Below are 21,771 nucleotides of genomic sequence, written 5' to 3'. Positions count from 1 at the left end.
AGTAGCAAAAACCATCAAGTTACCAGCCTCAGAAATTGCGCCCAAATAAACATCAACTGTTCAGAGGAGACTGCACGAATCAGCCCTTCATGGTCAAATTACTGCAAATAAACCACTACTAAAGGACACCAATGAGAGACTTGCTTGGGCTAAGAAACACGAGAAATGGACATTAGACCGGTGGAAATCTGTCCTTTGTTCTGATGAGTCAAAATTTGAGATTTTTGGTTCCAACCGCTGTGTCTTTGTGAGACGCATAGTAGGTGAACGGATGATCTGCGCATGTGTGGTTCCTCCCGTGGAGCATGGAGAAGGAGGTATGATGATGTGGGGGTGCTTTGCTGGTGACACTGTCTGTGATTTATTTAGATTTCAAGGGACACTTAACCAGCATGGCTACCACAGCATTCTGTAGCGAAACGTCATCTGGTTTGCGCTTAAATGGGACTATTTTTTTTTTAAATAGGACACTGACCCAACGCACCTCCAGGCTGTGTAAGGGCTATTTGACCAAGAAGGAGAGTGATGGAATGCTGCATTAGATGACCTGGCCTCCACAACCACCCGACCTCAAACCAATTGAGATGGTTTGGGATAAGTTGGACCGCAGAGTGAAGGAAAAGCAACCAACAAGTGCTCAGCATATTTGTCAACTCCTTCAAGACTGTTGGAAAAGCATTCCAGGTGAAGATGGTTGAGAGAATGTCAAGAGTGTGCAAAGCTGTCTTCAAGGCAAACAGTGGTGTCACGCCCTGACCTTAGTTATCTTTGTTTTCTTTATTATTTTGGTCAGGTCAGAGTGTGACTAGGGTGGGTATGTTCGTTTTTGTATATCTAAGGGGTTTTGTAAGTCTAGGTATATATTTTTTTTTAAATAAATATTTTACCTTTATTTAACCAGGCAAGTCCGTTAAGAACAAATTCTTATTTTCAATAACAGCCTAGGAACAGTGGGTTAACTGCCTGTTCAAGGGCAGAACGACAGATTTGTACCTTGTCAGCTCAGGGGTTTTGAACTCGCAACCTTCCGGTTACTAGTCCAACGCTCTAACCACTAGGCTACCCTGCCACCCCATATGTAGGTCTATGGTGGCCTGAATTGGTTCCCAATCAGAGGCAGCTGTTTATCGTTGTCTCCAATTGGGGACCATATTTAGGTAGCCATTTCCATAGGGTATTTGTGGGTTCTTATTCTATGTTTAGTTGCCTGTCTGCACTACTCATATTTGCTTCACGTTTTGTTCAGTGTTCTTTCTTTAATTAAAGAAGAATGTACGCTTACAACGCTGCGCCTTGGTCTCCTCCATACAACGGCCGTGACAGGTGGCTACTTGGAAGAATGTAAAATATATTTGGATTTGTTTAAAACTTTTTGGGTTACTACATGATTTCATATGTGTTATTTCATAGTTTTGATGTCTTCACTATTATTCTACAATGTATACAATGTATATAAAATAAAAACTTGTAGGTGTGTCCAAATTTTTGACTGGTACTGGATATTCACATTGTACTTCAAGTGTGTTTCTGAAGTAGTGGTGTGTGGATTTCCTTTGTGGAAAATATTCTGTAGGTTTGACAAAGAGAGCTTTAGAAAGACTTTGGCAACCTTTATCCCATTCATCTCTCTGTTCAATTCACACCTCGGTGGCAGAAGGAGGATAAGTTATGAAAAAGTCCTCTCGTGTGTATGGTATGGATGATGTTTTGACATGAGTTCTTACGGTACGTTAAAAGCTTTGCCAGTGCAATTTCCCTCACTTGCGATGCAAAACTCAATTACGTTGACAGTAGGCTCTCTCCCACTCATCTTCCTCTGAGTGAGACAAAGAACAAATGCAAAAAGTGATTCTTAAAAATGCATCTAATGGAATGAAAGTGTTATTCATAAATGCTAAAATAAGGTTTTATCTGTATTAGGCCTAGAAAAGAACCTATCTAGAATTGAGCAGATATACCAGTATCCATGTACATTTGTGCAGTGGTGCCTTGTGTGATAGCTCATATTCCCATTGGTTGAAATTAGAAAGAAACTGTGAGGATTAAAGGGTAATGTTACCTGCCTGTCAGACTCAGAACTATTTCACTTTGCTAAATGAGGTAGGTCAAGTGTTTAAGTTTACAATGTAGGCATACTACATACAGTAGGGTCTTCCCCAAGATGGTTATCTTATTGCTATCTGAGTGGAAGTGAAATGTAAGGACCCCAACCTCGAAATATAGGACATTAACTAACCACACAGAGCTCTTTTCCTATGCAGTATCCAAAATAATGTATGTTGCCTAAGTATGTGTGCTTGATGGCCTCATTAGTACGTCAGAGCTCAGAGGTTTACACCTCAGTAGATACATTTGAAACAGATCTTCACTGCGTTTACTACGTTTTAGGTATACAAGTATCTGCACCTACTTCGGATCCCTACTTGTATATCAAGAATCAAGGTAAGACCCAGGTGCAAACTGTCGAGGTTACAATGTTTATTGTAGCAACAGGGGCAGGCAAAGACAGGTCAAGGCAGGCAGGGGTTGAAGATCCAAGGTAAGGCAAAGGTACAGGACGGCGGTCAGGGACAGAGTTGAGTAATCCAGAGGTGGAGCAACGGTACATGATGGAAGGCAGATTCAGGGACGGGCAGAGAGGTCAGGCAGGCGGGTACAGGGTCAGGACTAGCAGAGGTCAAAAACCAGGAGGACGAGGAAAAAGAGGCTGCGAAACTATAGGAGCTGACAGGAAACCGCTGGTTAGCTTGAACGAACACGACGAACTGGCAACAAACAGACGGAGAACACGGGTGTAAATCCTATGTTAGCTTAACCGTCCCACAGGGGTTCCACCAATCCTGAAGTTGTTAAACCTCTTCAGGAACAGACCCTTTGTTTAAATTTTTGCCTAAAATTACACACCCAAATCTAACTGCCTGTAACTCAGGTCCTGAAGCAAGGATATGCATATTCTTTGGTACCATTTGAAGGGAAACACTTTGAAGTTTGTGGAAATCTGAAAGGAATGTAGAAGAATTTAACACAATAGATCTGGTAAAAGATACAGTGCCTTGCGAAAGTATTCGGCCCCCTTGAACTTTGCGACCTTTTGCCACATTTCAGGCTTCAAACATAAAGATATAAAACTGTATTTTTTTGTGAAGAATCAACAACAAGTGGGACACAATCATGAAGTGGAACGACATTTATTGGATATTTCAAACTTTTTTAACAAATCAAAAACTGAAAAATTGGGCGTGCAAAATTATTCAGCCCCCTTAAGTTAATACTTTGTAGCGCCACCTTTTGCTGCGATTACAGCTGTAAGTCGCTTGGGGTATGTCTCTATCAGTTTTGCACATCGAGAGACTGAAATTTTTTCCCATTCCTCCTTGCAAAACAGCTCGAGCTCAGTGAGGTTGGATGGAGAGCATTTGTGAACAGCAGTTTTCAGTTCTTTCCACAGATTCTCGATTGGATTCAGGTCTGGACTTTGACTTGGCCATTCTAACACCAGGCTTATGTTTGAAGCCTGAAATGTGGCAAAAGGTCGCAAAGTTCAAGGGGGCCGAATACTTTCGCAAGGCACTGTAATACAAAGAAAAGAAAAAAAATAATATTTTGTATTTTTTTTGTACGGTCATCTTTGAAATGCAAGAGAAAGGCCATCATGTATTATTCCAGCCCAGCTGCAATTTAGATTTTGGCTACTAGATGGCAGCAGTGTATGTACAAACTTTTAGACTGATGCTATGAACCATTGTATTTCTGATGTGCCTAATTGGTTTATTAATGTCTCGCTTAAATGTAACCTGTCATTGTAAGTAATATGCGCTAATGGGATTGTTTGGATTTAATGTCTCACTTAAATGTGACCTGTCACTGTAGGTAATATGCGCTAATCGGATAGTTTGGATTTAATGTCTCGCTTAAATGTAACCTGTCACTGTAAGTAATATACGCTAATCGGATAGCATGTCAAATACTGCAACAGTAAATGCTCCCCAGTTAAATGTTATGTCTATGGGCCTATGTCATGTTGGCAATGTCACCAGACCTACACAAAACCAATCAATGAAATTGAGGAATGAGAATCTAGAATAGAATGTAATTTGCATCCCAATGGCACCCTACTCCCTAGATAGTGTACTACTTTTGGCCAGTGCACTTTGTAGGAAATAGGGTGCCATTTGCTACGCATATAGCCTAAAGTTTGGGAAACCCTGTGTTAACTGACCACCATAGAGTGGTTGTGTTGGAAAGCTATTAAACAATTTACTTCCCTCAGATTGGTCGTTTGATTCTGCGAAAATCATGTGATCGATATTGACGTAGTCCTTGCTGCGAATAAGTCTGGAAAAATAAATCATCAATAGAATAGGCCCTAAAACTTATTTGAAATTCCCCTCTTCGACCTGTACCACAGAGGGCGTGCATCTCGCGTCTAACAAACAAGAGGTGGAAAAACCAGGCGCTTTGTCCTCCCATTGGTTCGCAATCCTTATGGGGCGTGATTAACGATAGTAGGGGTTCCACAAAACTAGAAATCACGCAAGTTGTTGTGCATTCACTGCGGGCTGAGCTTAATTCAAACAACCCTGTGTATTTTTTCTTTCTCTTTTAAAGATATTGCCTGAGTAAATCCATTTCCTGAGTAAACAACCTACTCGTTAACGGACGCATAGACATTTTCCAAAGTTTCATTGGTCTTCTAAACTCACCGGCTTTCCTCTGCACTCCACAATGGATTTGGTCTGGAGCCTGTGCTTCGTAGGGAGTCTCTGCGCTTGGTTTGCATCTGCAGAAAGACACAGTGTATATTGGAATAGAACAAACACCAAGTAAGTTAAACTGTTTGATCTCTTAGGTTTTTTTTTGTCATTCTTTTTCATTACTGTTCATTTGTAACAGTTTAGCAAATCCGATTCGCAAGTGCAACAAAGTAATAAGATGCAATCTATTGGCAACTGTGCAACAAGGTAGTAACATCTATCGACAGCTGTGATTGTTTCTTTCATGATTTGCTGAAATGATTGTCGGCTAGCTAGTCTACGCGAAATAATGCTACAGTAGCCTAACTGTTTGTCTGTGCATATCGATGACTGCAATAGCCTAAACCTGTTGGTGAACTGCATTAATGTGATTGTTCGGGGGGTATTTAAATGCGTTGTAGCCTACTTCCTCAACTGGTTTACATACTGATTCTACTGAATCTGATGGAGATGCATATATGCAGCTGGCTGCTGTTGTTATTACAATGCATGGCAGTTACAGTATCTTCTTGGTCACTGGCTTCACTACTGCCTGCTGGAAACTTTTCTACAATCTGTCTACCCGCTTGGAAGGAGTTGGTAGTTACACAGTTATGCCATTAATCTGATGTATTGATAGGCTACCATCTAAATTACACCACTTTCAAGGACAGATGGTTATGGATTAGGGGGTGCGTTATTATTAGCACTACCTTTACACCAAGACTAGCGACTATTAGTTGTCAAATGTAATATTTGTAATAATAACATTTCCATTTGAAAGACACAAACAAATGTAATTCCACATTCCTTCGTTATCAACAGGTATCACTTTTTAAATGGATATGCCTATCGTTGCCAAAGGCGTTATAACAGTCACCCAGAGACTTGACCGTGGTAGTAAATTCTCGAGGAGTGCAGCGGAATATGTCCGTGTTGGTTTAAACTTGTGAGTCCGTCAGTGTGGTGTAGAAATATCGGTGGCGAAATCCATTCCCTTCGTCTCCATTTTCATTAGACCGGTCTCTGTCTGTCCACTAAATCACTGGATCTACGATGGGCTGGCGGGACAGTACAGGGAGACAGACATATGAAGGTTCATATTTTAGGTGGCAAGATGAGGAATAATGGTGTAATGAGACAGAGGAGGTAACTTGAAGCCTGCCCAGTAAGTCATATTATGGGAGTGAGATGGATAGCTTGGGAAGGAGAGATTAAAGCCCACATTGTTGGGGTTTGGAGACTACTTTGAATAGATGGAGGTCAATTCGAGTTATGGTGGTTGGGGTGAAAAGTTGGGAACATTTTGGAGACTGAGATTGAAACACACACTTAGATACAAACACACACTGGCACAAACTCATTCAATCACACATACAAACAAAGCAAACGCCCAATCAATCACAGAAAGGCATACACTCTCACTTGTATGCAAACACGTCTTGTAGACACACACACAAATATATTCACATTCTTACAGTACTAAACTTAGTTTCTCCTCTTGCTGTGATCCATGGAGATCTCCCATAAGGCAATGCCACTGCAGTCATTGTTCTCAGAAACACATCCATGCCATAATCTCAGAGAATGAAGTTACCAGTCCCAGATGTAAGCGTGTTACGTCAATGCAGGGACAACAATGGTCGTCATTTCTGCAAATAAACGCTTAGTCCCCACACTTGCTATTTTTACTGGATATCTACACTAAATCTCTCCCTCTGGCAGCACTTAATCTCACATTCGCAGAAGTAAAGGAGAGTTCGGGAAAGAGATGTTTTTTTTAATTAATTCTCTTCTTTTCTTGGTTTTCTCTCAATCTGTTTCCCACCCTCCCAACTGCTGCTTCCTGCTCTTCTGTTGTTGATTTGTTTGCCTCTATCAGTCCTCTTTGTGTTGACGCCCTCCCTCTCTCCCCCAGTTTGTGTGGCCAATCAATCAGTAGTCTTGATTAGAACACTATAATTTGATCTAATTGACAAGACTGATCATCTCAGTCAGTTAGGTGTCTGCGTCCCTATATGGAATAAACTGCGTGTGTGTGTCCGCTACAGATTCTCTACTATGCATTGGTGTGTGTATCATGTGTGTGCCTTGGGGCATGTTGACTGCAAGGTCGCGGCTGCTAGTGAGCGAGCTACCACTGTGGTTCAGTCCAACTAAGATCTGAGTGCATAGGCTGGGTTGTGTGTGTGTGTGTGTGCCTATACGTGTCAACCTGCAAGCTTGATCTGAGGTTAAGAAGGGCTTAATCATTCACATGGGTTCCCAGAACATTGGTTGCTCTATCAGTATGCTTTGCTCTCTGTGTGTCCGTATGTGTGTGTACGTGTCTGTGTGAAGGGTGTGTCCCATGCGGGAAGCAGTGTGTTAAAGCACCAGCTCCTAAATCACGGACTGACTCACTGGCTCGCGCACACACACACACACACACACACACACACACACACACACACACACACACATTAACCCAGACCTCCATGCTTACACACTGCTGCACTGCATTTCTGTGATTGATGTTAACATTGTCTCTGGTGTTCTATGGACTTACTAACCCCAATGTTAAGCTATACTGTAGCCTACTCATTCAGCTTGCTCCTTCTCTCGGTAAAGCACTTTTTTTTTCCCCTGACAGAGCACGAGTAAACCTCCCTCTTCCTTCTCCCTGTACCTGTCTCTCCCTTTCTCCACCGCCTCCTTCCTCATTCCCGTTCAAGCTGATTCAGTGGCAGAAAGTTCGACGTGTTCAATGTTAACTCTTTCCTCACTCCCTAATGCTAGAGTGAACAGTCTCTTTGTTTAGCATATTTTCCACTTTATTTACCTCTTTTCCAACTTAATGGCTTTTTCTCATCACATATTTCCAATGTAATCTTAATCTTTTTGGGAGGTTTAATCTTCGTTAATGGTTTGCTTTTTTATTTTTCTCTCAAATGAGCTCTGGGATAATTTCACACACGACATATCGCTCTACTGCATTTCATCCAAAGAAGAGATTTTTTTTATTTTTTTTATTTTTTAATAGTGTATTTGCATTGAATAAATGATTGTTATGGTAAGTTTCACCCATATGAGTGATTTTTGCAAGCATTGTGCAGACAATTTGGCTGTTTTTGTAGTGCTTCCCATACAAATTGGGGGAATTCTCTTCACAGAGTGCCTCACAACAGAATAGTAACTGGTGTGACTGATTGGGGTTCAGAGTGCACACGGTGATGAAGTGCCATTGCCTCTATCAGTCTGTCAGTCATTCTGTCACTGCGGTGGTCTCTGAATGCTGGCCGCCACTCAGGCCTCCCCTCTTCACACGGCTTTGGAACTGCCTCAGGGAGATTCATTCTTCCTCCTGTCTCTGGGTCCCCCTCTGCTCTCTCTCCACCTTTTATCTCAACCTTACATGCTGCCTCTTTTCAGTCCATTTATTTCCTCACCTCCTACTCTCCTTCTCTAAAAGGGGGAAGGAGGAAAGAAGGCTAAAAGGTGTGTACAATTTTTTTAAAATTGTTTTTGTCACCCATAGCCATTCGCCACTAGGCACTTTGCCCTCTTTCTCTCAGCTTTACCTCTCTTTCAAGCTTTCCCCTCCACTAACCGCCATGGGTTTTTCAATCAACTCAAGCAAATTCGCCCCCTCTTTCAGTTGTCTCACTCTGTATGCTTTTTCTGTGTTTTTTTCATGAGGCAATGGAAGTGGTTGAACCAGTCTGAGAACTCTGCTCTGCCACTCTGAAAGGAGTGAAATTGAGAAAAAGTGTGTGTGTGTTGAGAGAGAAAAAGGGTTGGCTAGCCACATCTTCAGGTGACAGTAGGTGGTGTGCAAGATGAGGGATTTCTACATTGCTTAGACAATCTAAATTGTATCTCTTTTCTTCGAAAAAGGGCAGTTTTCCTATTTTCTCTCGAATCCCATCTTTTTCCACCTCCTTTCTAGTCATTTCTGGGAATGTCTCTTCCATCCCCAATCATTCTCTGTTTATCCATCTCCCCCAAGTCCCATAATCTTATCCCTAATCTCTGTCTAGTAAATTGGAATCGGAGGAAAACACGCTGAGATTACAGACTACTGGTAATCTGCTGCGATAGGCTCAATGGTCGTTAGGGTTTGTAGACAGTATTATAGTTGGTAATCATCAGTTAAGCAGACTTTACCTCGACGACCATAATGACAGGTCAGCCGATTTATAATTTTATTTTTTTCAATAATCTTCATTGTTTTCTGTCTGTCTGGGTGGGAGACAGAAGGTTCTAAATTGTATTGAGTACAGGAAGATGGTGAATCAGGCCAAAGGTTTTCACGCGGGTAGTATTGGCATGTTTCTCTACGAGTGTGAGCTTCCTGGCCTAGTCTTTTCCCGGGAAATGGCATATCCTGCCTACACAATAAACAATACCTTTCTCACACACAGGCAACCCTGTACTAATTACTTATGCTACACACTGAGGAGTTGATTACGTTTTCACAGGGTCATTTCAGAAATCAACACAATTTGTCTCCTGCCATAGAGTAATTTGATGAATAGTGATTTGATAGTGATCGGTTGTTTGATAAGGTATCTTCTCCACCTCCTTCTCAATGTTTTATAACCTTTCAACCCCAAATACCGAGTAAAAAATACTTTCCTGATAAACATATGTAGTAATATGATAAACATGGAACTGTGTGTGTGTGTTCAGACTTGACCAGCTACATAATCATTGTCTTTGTGTGTATCCATGCATTTGTAATGAAGTGTGTAGGAGAATGTGTGTATGGAACTCCATGGGGCCAATTATTGTCTCTGAAAATGGGGAATTATGTGTGTAATGTTGTGTAAATAAGGGTCATTGTGTGTTTGTCCTGTTGAAATTGTGAATTGGCTGGACTTTGGTTGTTAACTTGTTCCCACAGCGATTGCACGCATATTGTCACTCGTTTACAGTATGGGCCACTCTCTCACTCACACACTGCTCCAGTTACTAGTGCCCCCTGGAGGTAAAGATGTGTAATGTTGACCTCTGCATTGAATAGAACATCTCAGCCAAACGTACTTGTACAGTCTCCATGCCACTGACAGACAAACAATGGTCAATGCTCACAGACTATTAGACTCTCGGAGGAATTCATTACGCTACGAGGCTCAACTGAGCGAGGATTGGGGAAATAAAGATTTAAAAAACAAACTTTTTTTAAAAATCTTTCGGAAATCGATTTTCCTAGCACAGATATTTGCCTCTTGATAAATGTAATTTCAGTGGTGACCTTTTTGGTCAGGCTCTTACAGAAGTACAAATGACTCTGAGGACTATGTTAGACAGTTGGAAAGAGCACACCTATTCATCTAACTTCTGCGGTTGTCCAAGATAAGGCGATTATGTTGCTGGTGGACTCTGGGGTTACTTTGTTGGAGGGAAGGAGTTAAAATCTTTGGCCAGGGGCGCTGTCAGAATGAACAATGGACAAAGGTAAAGTGACAGAGAAAGATGAGATTGATGACAGAAGTCAACACAACCCAAGAATGAACCTGCGCCTCTGAATATTGTGTTAAGAGGGAGGGGCTAAGAGTTGGGCCATTCTTGTTTCTATTAACTGTGCTAGCCTCTCTATAAACGGTGGGACACAAACTCACATGTTTGGCATTCCAACAAGGCCGGCTCTGATTGGTTCGGCGAGTACTAGGAGCAGGGGAGGGGTTGGAATGAAATAGGGGCTTATTGAGTGATGAAAGACAGACAGGGAGAGGGTGGGGAGACCTGACAGAGATGGATGGAGAGATGAAATGAAAGAAATTTAGCTGTGTAGAAAAAAACGTGAACCAGCACTACACCACAGCCGGACTTGTATTTCAGAGTGGCTCTCAATCTCTTAACTGTTTTCCAGAGGATACATTCAGAAAGCAATGCCTCCCCTTTCACCCATGTCTTTCATCTCTCTTTTTTTAACAACTAATTTTCCCTCCATGGTCTTATGCGCGCACACACACAGTAATACCCCCTCTCTGTTTTGGAACAATGGACTCAAGGCCCCACCCTGCCCTTTTCCCCTCTTTCCCCCACTCCCGTCCCCCTCTCTGGGCCTCGGTGTCGGCTCTAAGCCCTTGTATTAGGCAGAGTCTGGTGCCGCTGAATGGACCCGAGCTCAGCCGCTGCTCCACCCAATAATCCGGGCTTGGGCGAGCCGATTAGGCGGCCTCCGGCATTCCAATCCACTCATCCGATGGCTCTAGACTAACATGGGTCTCACTCTATCAGGGTGAGTAGTCAGGTTCTAATGGTGATTGTTCAGGGGTGCCACAGTGGTCAGGTGTTGTGAGCTTGTCAGCTGGTGGAACCTCATGTGCTTTTAAATAGACTAAAACTGAACCTCAAAGCAGGTGATTCTCCACACAACATCCATCTCTGGGCTTTTAAATGCACGGGAGCAGCACATCACTTGCTGACTGTGTGTGTACAAGACCCTCTGGTGCTGACTGCGATTGCCCAACCTTTGATCCTGAGTGAGCCCTCCTCCCCTCAGAGGTTCCACATTCCACAGGGCGGTAGAGTGCAGAGATGAAAGGGGGGAGGTGAAGAAGAAAGCAAAACACTGGCCAGAGAGATTAAATTAGAGAGATTAGGCTCCTGCCCCTGAATACATCAATAATTCACTCTGGAGGAGAGGAAGAGGCTCGACCAGTCTGGAGTCTAATTTTCACTAGACACAACACAGACAGACACCGACGCAGAACAACGACATCCATGGCTGGCTGTCTGCTATCGATGTCATTCGTTATCCACCCTTACACACACACACACAGATTCCTCAGCAGACCCAATACACACACAAACATAGTTGCATATCTGTCATAGTTCCACAAATCATCCATAAGCAGAGAATGTTACCCCCTACCTGTAATCATTTCTGCTCAGGCGCTAAACATTGATGTCATTAAAGCTGAGCATCCCAGGAACAACAGAGTATTAATCAGCTCTGTAACCATAGTGAGAGACAATTCAGGCACCATTTTCAATATGGACACTGAAAGGAAGAGTGAAGCTGTTTAGTTTGCCAGAGTAATGGTGACAATGTTTTACATTAACTTTTCAGTCAGGCATTATTTGAAGTGCCTTTAATCAGTCTGGATGCTGAGGACCCTTTAATGCCAAGGTGTAGAAGACAAAAGCCCCCGGGATAATTAAACTATTTACAATTAATAGAAGGGCCCCTCAGGGGTGTGCATTCATCCCCCTGTTCATTTTGGTTTGTGATATATTCCATCTGAGGGTGTGAATAGTACCACTGTATGAAACGGTGGCATTTTGATGAAGCAACTGCAACACTCACACACACAAAGTTTAACACAGATCAAAGCCATTCGCAGCTAGAGGCCCCTGACCCTCTTATTCACATGGCTCCCCCCTTCCCCTCGCTCCCAGCCTGAGGGGGGAGGGGAAGCATAATTACTCAACCCCAGGGTGACTTTAATACCCCTTCTTGTGTTTTAGTTGCGACCACTTTTGATGAACACATGGGATGGGGGGGGCAGGCAGTGTGCTCAGTCGTGTGTTTGAGGAGGATACTAGGTCAAGCACAGCATGCAAACATGTTTGCTCAATAGTATTATTGATTTAGCTGGAATTGTGAGTGACCACTCTACAGTAGAACTTGTAAACAGTGTGTGGCAGCCAGACAGATAAGAACTAAACTGTCCTAGAGCACAGCCAGTGGGAATAATAATTACTGGCACTGTGTTTGCTTAATATGCTACTATTATGCAGCTAAATGGCAGTTTGCATGCTTCATTAGAATACGGAGAGAAACAGTTGCTCTTTTGACCGGCCTAACACTACTCTTGTCACAGTGCCGTTAATCTGGTCATCTGCATTGAGAGAAAGCAGTGAAGCGGGGAGGCAGAGAGGGTTGTGCTGGAGGGAGGGGGAGGGGGGGGTCGGTAGGCACTATGGGCTTGGAGTGTGTAGCCACAGCGTCTGTCCTTTAACCAGGGGGTCCACCGGCAACAAGCAACAACACAAGCCAATGAGCGACGGGGCCTCTCTGTGCTTCTGTACTTTGATCGTTACTCACACATATGGACATTGTCACACCAGAACACCCCCCCCGGAACACATCCCAAATGTCTCTTGTTGCATACGTCACGGGGTGTAGCTGGAATTCTCAACAAAAAAACAAATCACATTGGAGCCATTTTGGCTCTAGGGTGAGTTTTCATTGGCAGATGTGCAAATACCCAACCCAGGGCTATGGAGCAACCAGAGCTCTGTGGTGTAAAATGGGGTGGATATAACACGCCACACACTAGCTGGCTTTGTGAAAGTACCCCCAAGTGCAGAGTTGCACATGTATTCATTGCAAAAGCAATAACATTCTATCTAAGACACGCATTCAGTTGTGAAAATATTTGAATCCGGGTGAGTTTACTCCACTTCTCCGTTACTCTGGGAACCCTGGTGATGCAGACTGTTTCAGGCAGGAGGAGATGGTAATGGATAAGCACATCTTGAGTAATTGAACACTTGGTGGTGAGGGGGGGTGTGTGTGTTGCTAGATACTGCTCCCTCCAGGTTGGTGTGTGGTGATTGATGGGAATTAATGCACATCTCTGTGATGAAGAATGACGGTAAAGAAAGAAAGGTAGAGAAAGAGGGACCTCCTTACACGACACAAACAAGGTCCAGGAGAGATACTTGTGTAGTGTAAAGAGACTCTTTAAGAGATGTGTCCCACACTACCACCGGAGGTAGTGTGGTACACATCTCCACCACATACTCCCCTTCGAGTGGGACAGTGTAAAGACGAGCGTTTTCCCACACCACACATCCCCCTAAATAATGACCTTAATATTTTTCTCTGTTAGCCAAATAGAAAATTAAAGGCTTTTAAAATATCCATACATTTGTGAATCATTACATTAATCAAGTTTGCAACACTGTGCAATATGGTTTAGATTAGAAGCTCCTGTATAGTTTGAATTGCTACCCTTATTTTGTTTGTCTATATACTATGGCATTTACATTATGCTAATAGCTGCACTCACACATGAAGCATGAATCACATCCAAGGCTAGTAGGGCAGAAAATTTGCAAATCCGATGTTGAAGAAAGATAGATCTCACTAGACATATTTTACAAATGTAAATCCACCCTAGGACTGCTGTTGTAAAAAGCTAGGAGTGGAGGGAGGAGAGGCATGCAGACAGTCTGACTGCTTCCCGAGGGGGAGTGTGGCAGGAGACAGAAACAGACAGTGACCAGAACTGTGTGCCTGTCTGTCCTTAATGAAAAGGGGGAATGTTCAGGAGAGACCTGGGCTCCTCCTATTCCTGCCTCTCACTCTTTCGGGCAACGGTGTGTTTGTGATTAGGCATTCTGCACCCCTTGTCTGTGACGGCCTGGTGTGTAGCTCTGGCTGCAGTTTAGTGTCAATACTCATCTCCCGGCCCGGTGTCCTGACTGAATGCTAATAATTTTCTGTAAACATCGCTGGGTTCCCGGGGGAGCCGGGATCAATGTGCACTCAGGATTAGCTCACAGCACAGCACAGCGCTTCTGCTGCTGCTGTCCACAATCATCCATATTTATGCACACATCCACCCAGCTCACTTCCCCACTTAGTGTTTTATCCCTGCCTGCTGCTCATGCCTCTCCATCTCCTCCATGATTTCCCCTGTTGAATCCGGGGCACACGTCACCGGTCGATACATAATCACGAATTTGCTAGTTGTATTTTAAGCCATCGCCGTACTTATCAATCCCGATGCCACTTGTGACTCGACTAACCCTCTCCGTCCCCCGTTGCTCTTCGCTCTCAGGTTCCTATGGGACGACTATGCGGTGGAGGTGCGGCTGAACGACTACCTGGACATCGTGTGCCCCCACTACCCGCTGGGCGAGGTGGCATCGCAGGATGCTGAGCGCTACGTGCTCTACATGGTGGAGCGGGAGGACTACGACGCTTGCAAGCCTCAGTCCTACGACCAGATGCGCTGGGAGTGCGGCCACCCCTTCGCCCCCCACGCTGCTGAGAAGTTCTCCGAGAAGTTTCAGCGTTTCACCCCCTTCACCCTGGGCAAGGAGTTCCGCCAGGGAGAGAGCTACTACTATATCTGTAAGTGTCTAGCTAGCAGGTAGTCCACCATTTTTTAAAATTTATCCATGTGAATAAATTCTTTCTAGAGAATTTGGTAAGAGAACTTAAAGGGACAAAGTCAACATTTGTTAATGTTTTCAGACCCCAAAAGTAGTCTAATGCCAAAATGAGAGTGGGGTGAAATGTCACTTTTAAATCAGGAAAAATGTGATGGAACTGCAGATTATATAGAAGTGTATACAGTAAAGTTTGACCTTATGACCCGTGGCAAAGCATCCAGGCAAACAAGCCGTCATCTTGAAGGCTTATGTTAGCATTCAGTGAATGTTGGCGTGCTATGTTGTGCATTAGTGCTCACATGCTAGCTAGCAGATAGCCGGTGGCCAGTCACCCAGAGAGAGGCGATGCCGTGACCCTGAGTGTGTTGTAATTAGATGAGCGACGGGACACACTCCGCCTGCTCACAGATGGCTGCAGGCCACGTGTGTGTCCATGCGTGTATATTCATGTCTGTCTGTCTGTGTGTGGAGGTGGATTAAGGCCACATGGGAGGATAAGTGCATTAGTTTGTCTGTAATTAACGCTTGTCTTTGTTCCTTCCCCTCTCCAGCCAAACCTCTGCACCACCACGGACAGGAGTGCCTCAGGCTCAGGGTAGACGTCATAGCTGCTGATGGTACGTTTCGCTGCCCTAGTGGTTGAGTGGAGAATTGCACTGTATAGGCTTTTGTCTGCATCCCATAGTGAACTACTTTTAACCAGGCCCTGGTCAAAAGTAGTGCACTATATAGGGAATAAAGTGCCATTTGGAATGTAGCCTTTGTTTGATGATGATTTTTAGCTCCCGGCTGCAGTAAGGCAGAGTGATTGATTGTTATTTTTCTCATCCAGGATCTCAAGAGGCCAGGGTTTCAACTGGAAGAGCTGGAGCTGGGGGTGGAGCACACAACGTCTCCAACAGACTACCTGCAGGTATGTTAATGACCAAACCATGGACCAGTTGTACTTGACCCTTGGACTGAAAGTTTGGGAGGGATGTATTTCTATATTTCAGCGGCGATTCTTCATTGATCATGCTTTTCAATCCAGGACTAGGATTAACCTGTGTCTGGGAATCTGGGTTAACATGCACTAATGTATATTCTATATTCTCTCCATATAGATGACCCAGTGGTAATCCTTCCAGATGTCCAGAAAAGCGTGCGGACAAATTCAGCGGTTTCGACAGCATCCTTCTCTATCCTCTCATTGATGGTGCCAGTCTTATTATTACTGTCGTTACAGTGAGACTGAAAGAACTACAGATCCTATAGACTTGGAGGGACTGCAATGAAGTTAGTCTGTGGGGAACCACAGACGCAAGACAGTTCTCAAAGCCCAAGTGCTGGTCACTGGGAGAGGGACACTTTTAATGTTGTAAATACAGATGGACACACATTCACTAAGTGTGCTGAGTGAGACTTTGGTTGGAGTTTTGTGAGGAGGTGTTATACTATCTCCTTTCTTTTTTAAGATGTCAGTATTTCCTGGACAGATTTTGTTCTCTTTTAACGTTAGTATATATATCTTTTTTTTTTACACTCCTCCAAAAAACATCATTCGTTTTGGTAAAATGAGGAAGAAAAAATGAAGAGGAACATAAACTGGAATGGATGAAGAGCAATCACTGAAGACAAAGCTAACGGACTTTCCTATAATGGACAATTGTTTGTATTTAATATGAATTTGTATTAGAAAAAACAGCATTTAGTGCATCATCTTCTCTAACCTTTTGAGCCAAAGAATACAGTGATCCTCTCTCCTGGATCTAACTATTCTATTCCAACCTTGACTATTGTGTACTGTTAATTGTATTGGTATTGAGTGGCACTAAATGTCCAAGTGATTATTTCTCTATGTAGCATGGACAAAAGCAGGGAATGTGTTGGCTAACTATCAATGTTCCTGTGCAGACTCGACCATGTGCTTCCACAGCACTAACCAGACAGCACAACAACACACTATTCAGTTGTCCAGTCTGACTGAGGCACAGACTGACTGACACCACAATGCAGACTCCTAAAGGGAGACTACATGGAAAGGATCAGTGTGTGTGTACATTTTGTGAAAAAACATGAATAAAAGTTTGCTGCTGAAAGATGAACCTAATATTGTAAGTTTATCAAATGCTATGTTTACTAATGGTGAGCTCTCTCTGAGAAAGGAGTGTCCACGCGAGTGGGAGAATGAGTGTTTCAGTGAGAAAGTGTGCGAGGGAGAGGGAGGTCAAACAAAATGTTAAATCTGCAAATAGCAAACGTATGTTGTGTGTCGCAGCGGAAGGCGTACCTTCTCTGTTTTGTCGGATAATGCACTCGTACTGTTTTAAACTAGATCACTCAGACTGATCTATACTAAGCACAACACTCACCAGTGTTTCACTATGTAACACTGTTTGTTGCATCTAACTTCAATCACTAAAAAGTCAACCAAGTAAAGAAGGAAGAACTTTTATTCAGATGGTTCTGATTTTTGATTTTGGACATAATTTACAATTTGGTTGTACTTTTAATGCAGTTCAGCATTTTACAATAAAGCAAAGATCTTGGGAAATTCTACTCCGGTGAGATTATAGGACTACACCCATTCAAATCACAAGACACGGCACCAATCTTGGCTGCCAAGCTCAACTAGACTTCACAGGGTGGTTTGAACGTCAGACACAACGGTATATGACTAACATTGAGTCAATCCTTTTTGTTCTTAGAAAACGTGTTACCTTATTTTGTACATGTGGTAGTAAAGTGTATTATGTGTGTGTGTATATATATATATATATATATAGAATATTATATAATGAACCCATTTGATAAATGTGACATTTCCATGTGAAATAAAATATATTTTTGAAAACGAGATCAGCATCCTTCCAATGGTTTCTCTTTCTCTGACTATCATTTTCCAAATGTTCAACATTTTTCCATCCCCTCTTAAAATGATCTGATTTCCATTACAGTGCAAAAAAAAATATCAGTTGATAGCTGTAATAGTGGTCACTCATATCTATATTGAGTTAATAAATTGATGTTCATGACAGTTTTTCCCAGGCCAAAGTCTTGGCTCATGACAGGAAAGGATTACAATGGAGACAGAGCTGTGTATGTCGTTATTATTGTGATCCTACTCTTGTCTTCCTATCTAAAGTTTTGTGGACCTCCGCCCATATCTCCCCCTTGTTTCTCCTTCATATCCCCCCCTCTGCTATCCCATAGTAGTCCTCTCTGTATTTCCATCCATTGTTCTCCTCCCTCTCGCTCTTCCCAGAAGAGCTTTATGGCCGTGACCGTAAAAAGCAGCTGTGACACCAAAGTGTGGTGGTGTCACAGCCACTCCCCTGTGTTTTCAAAGTGATTGTCATAAATTAGGCCCAGCAGACGGCTGACCCTTCAGAGAGCCTCAACATAATGGGAGCCTGTTGAGGAGAATTGCTCCTCTGTTGACTCCTGACTCGCTCGTCCACTGCTTTGACAAGTGTGAAGAGCAATGAGGAACAAGTGTAAAATCTTTATCACCTGTACTGAATGTAAGGGCAGTCAAGACACTGAATTAGAAAAATAGTATTCAATTGTGTTTTTAGGCCGTAAACATCAAGTGCTGTTCGACATGTAGCCATATATGACACAACCATTTCCTGTTACTATGAGCCAATCTCATAGGTCAGGACAAGCAAAGCATTTTATATCAGGAGTCATAGACATAGTTGAACTGACTAAGAACTGCGTGAACAACATAGGACTGATGTCAGAGACACAGTGATTGGCCCACAATTTGGAGGACAATAGAGTGAGTTTGGCACAGCCAGCACATCTAGCCCGAGTTTTTGGACAGAGTCAACCAACCAATCAGCAGGACACATAGCATGGGTCGTGGCCAGCAGACGTTAACCCAATAACGGAGTAGGTAGGATACAGGAGTCAGGAGTTTCCAAAGCCTAGGGGGAGGTTATCTAAAGTTATGGTAGTCGTGGGTGGGTCCCAAATGGTACCCTATTCCCTTTTTTAGTGCACTACTTTTGACCAGAGCCTTATGAGCCCATATAGGGAATATGGTGCCATTTGGGACACCACCATGTTGTAGCATCTGTAACCTCCTGGGCGGCACTGTGGTTGTGGAAAGCTAGCTAGCATCTCATTACCAGTGTGTGCAGCCAGTGGCTTATTGAAACCGGAACCGTGGGAACACAATAGGCTGACCTATGGCTGACTTAATAATCTCATTCTAGTTCTTTATTATGCATTGGTGTGTGCACATACAGTTCATTCGGAAAGTTTTCAGACCCCTTGACTTTTTCCAATTTTGTTACGTTACAGACTTATTCTAAAATGTAAAAACAAGAATTTTGGCAAAGCAAAAACAGGTTTTTAGAAATGTTTGCAAATGTAAAAAATAAATAAATAATGAAATATCACATTTACATAGTAAGTATTCAGACACTTTACTGAGTACTTTGTTGAAGCAACTATGGTAGCCTCGAGTCTTCTTGGGTATGACACTACAAGCTTGGCACATCTACAGTATATTTGGGGAGTTTTTCCCATTCCTCTCTGCAGATCCTATTAAGCACTGTCAGGTTGGATGGGGAGCATTGCTGCACAGCTATTTTCAGGTCTCTCCAGAGATGTTCGATCATGTTCAAATCCGGGCTCTGGCTGGGCCCCTCAAGGACGTTCAGAGATGTTCGATCGGGTTCAAGTCCGGGCTTTCGCTGGGCCACTCAAGGACACTCAGAGACTTCTCCTGACTTCTCCTGCGTTGTCTTGGCTGTGTACTTAGGGTCGTTGTCCTGTTGGAAGATGAACTTTCGCCCCAGTCTGAGGTCTTGGGTGCTCTGGAGCAGGTTTTCATCAAGGATCTCTTCTTCGTACTTTTCTCTGTTCATCTTTCCCTCGATCCTGACTAGTCTCCCAGTACATGCCGCTGAAAAAAATCCCCACAGCATGATGCTGCCACCACCATTCTTCACTGTAGGGATGGTGCCAGAATTCCTTCAGACGTGACACTTGGTATTCAGGCCAAATAGTTCAATCTTGGTTTCATCAGACCAGAGAATCTTGTTTCTCATGGTCTGAGAGTCTTTAGGTGCATTTTGGCAAACTCCAAGAGGGCTGTGCCTTGTACTGAGGAGTGGCTTCCGTCTGGCCACTCTACCATAAAGACCGGATCGGTTGAGTGCTACAGAATGGTTGTCCCTCTGGAAGGTTCTCCCATCTCACCAGAGGAACTCTAGAGCTCTGTCAGAGTGACCAAGGCCCTTCTCCCCCGATTGCTCAGGGGAGAAGGGAAGAGTCTTGGAAGAGTCTTGGTGGTTCCAAACTTCTTCCATTTAAGAATGATGGAGGCCACTGTGTTCTTCGAGACCTTCAATGCTGCAGACAATTTTTGGTACCCTTTCCCAGATCTGTGCCTCACCACAATCCTGTCTCAGAGCTCTAAGGGCAATTCTTTCGACCTCATGGCTTGGTTTTTGCTCTAACATGCACTGTCAATAGTGGGACCTTATATGGACAGGTGTGTGCCTTTCCAAATCATGTCCAATCAATTGAATTTACCACAGGTGGACTCTAATCAAGTTGTAGAAACATCTCACGGATGATCAATGGGAACAGAATGCACCTGAGCTCAATTTCAAGTCTCATAGCAAAGGGTCTGAATACTTATGTAAATCAATTATTTCAGTTTTTTATTTTTAATATATTTGAAAAAATGTCTAAAAGCCTTTTTTAAATCTTTTTTGCTTCAACAAGGTCCTGAGTAAAGGTTCTGAATACTTATGTAAATGTGTTATTTAAGTTTTTTATTTTTAACAAATTAGCAAAAATGTGTAAAAACCTGTTTTTGTTCTGTCATTATGGGGTATTGTGAGTAGATTCATGAGGGAAAAAAACATCGTCATCAATTTTAGAATAAGATTGTAATGTAAAAAAATGTGGAAAAAGTTAAGGGGTTTGAATACTTTCCCGAATGCACTGTATATATCAACATCAAATGAACACAAATATAACGTAGCTCGTCAAAGTGTTACACAGGACATCCCCCTAAGCCATTGCCTAGGCTACTGACTAAAAACAAGAGAGAGAGAGAGTACGTGTCAGGGTCACAGGGGGCTGAGGGGAAGGAAGACACCCTGGTCACTGTCAACAACACAGGCAAGCGGCTCGTCTCAGGCTCTCTCTCCAATCAGGGCACATCCTGACACCCTGCCATCGGAGCGCGGTCTGGGTGTAGTCTACTGTTCCTGTCAAAATGTCCTGTCACACGCTCCTCTCGCACATCATGCCTCTGCCAGGGTTATCTACCATGATTTCCAGCTCAGCTTTCCTGCCCTTGTCTCTTACCCTAGCTTTCTCTCTATCTTTCTCTCTGCCTGACCCACTCCCTCACATCTGTTTTCAGCCCAGTTCAGCCCACTTTCTTCCTATCTCTTTTTCCTCCCCCTACCTCTCTGACTTCGCCATCATCCTATCTTTTCCAAGGTTTTGAGCTTTACTGTGAAATGTGAATTGTGTAGGAGGATAACCTATACTTTCTCAGGTTTTAAATTCATGTCTGTGTTGATAACTCTACTCTTAGTCCTGGCACTGTGTCTTGATCCCTGTAGGACTGGCGGGGACCCAAATGTGACCCTGTATTGTTTATGCTTGTTTTTCTGCGCTCCTCTCACAGTGCTGTAGGGGAGACCGTGGTTGGTGGCCACACATTTTACTTGTGTGTATTTCTCAGTACCAGTATATCTTACAAGACTATTTTCGATATTAGAAGAAAGACCAAGGTCTTGGGTTGAAATTGGGACACTTTGTATCCTCATATCTTATTCCAACATGGAGTTATAAGCCAGTGGTCCTCTGTAGCTCAGTTAGTAGAGCATGGTGCTTGCAACATCAAGATAGTGGGCTCAATTCCAGGGACTACCCATATGTAAAATGTATGCACGGATGACTG

At 43.3% G+C, this 21,771-nt stretch overlaps 1 protein-coding gene across 1 annotated transcript; it reads left to right on the top strand.

Moving 5' to 3' along the window:
• The first annotated feature begins 4,549 nt into the window (after positions 1-4,549).
• On the top strand, positions 4,550-17,688 carry LOC112266630 (ephrin-A1). Its single transcript, XM_024444294.2, has 5 exons — positions 4,550-4,823; positions 14,516-14,811; positions 15,404-15,469; positions 15,685-15,765; positions 15,956-17,688. Exons 1-5 carry the CDS (start codon positions 4,726-4,728, stop codon positions 16,078-16,080), a joined length of 666 nt encoding a protein of 221 aa, XP_024300062.1. The 5' UTR covers positions 4,550-4,725; the 3' UTR covers positions 16,081-17,688.
• Positions 17,689-21,771: the final 4,083 nt, after the last annotated feature.

Source organism: Oncorhynchus tshawytscha, linkage group LG13 (assembly GCF_018296145.1).
Source record: "Oncorhynchus tshawytscha isolate Ot180627B linkage group LG13, Otsh_v2.0, whole genome shotgun sequence".
Taxonomy (NCBI): Eukaryota; Metazoa; Chordata; class Actinopteri; order Salmoniformes; family Salmonidae; genus Oncorhynchus; species Oncorhynchus tshawytscha.
The sequence above is the reverse complement of the archived record's forward strand: the minus strand, read 5'-3'. Positions and strand labels throughout refer to the sequence as shown.

Bases quoted from the DNA above. Each gene is read 5' to 3' on its own strand.
- LOC112266630 (XM_024444294.2), top strand. From the start codon at position 4,726: ATGGATTTGGTCTGGAGCCTGTGCTTCGTAGGGAGTCTCTGCGCTTGG. The intron at 4,824-14,515 runs GTAAGTTAAACT...CTTCGCTCTCAG, and splicing joins TGGAATAGAACAAACACCAA to GTTCCTATGGGACGACTATG. The intron at 15,470-15,684 runs GTACGTTTCGCT...TTTCTCATCCAG, and splicing joins AGACGTCATAGCTGCTGATG to GATCTCAAGAGGCCAGGGTT.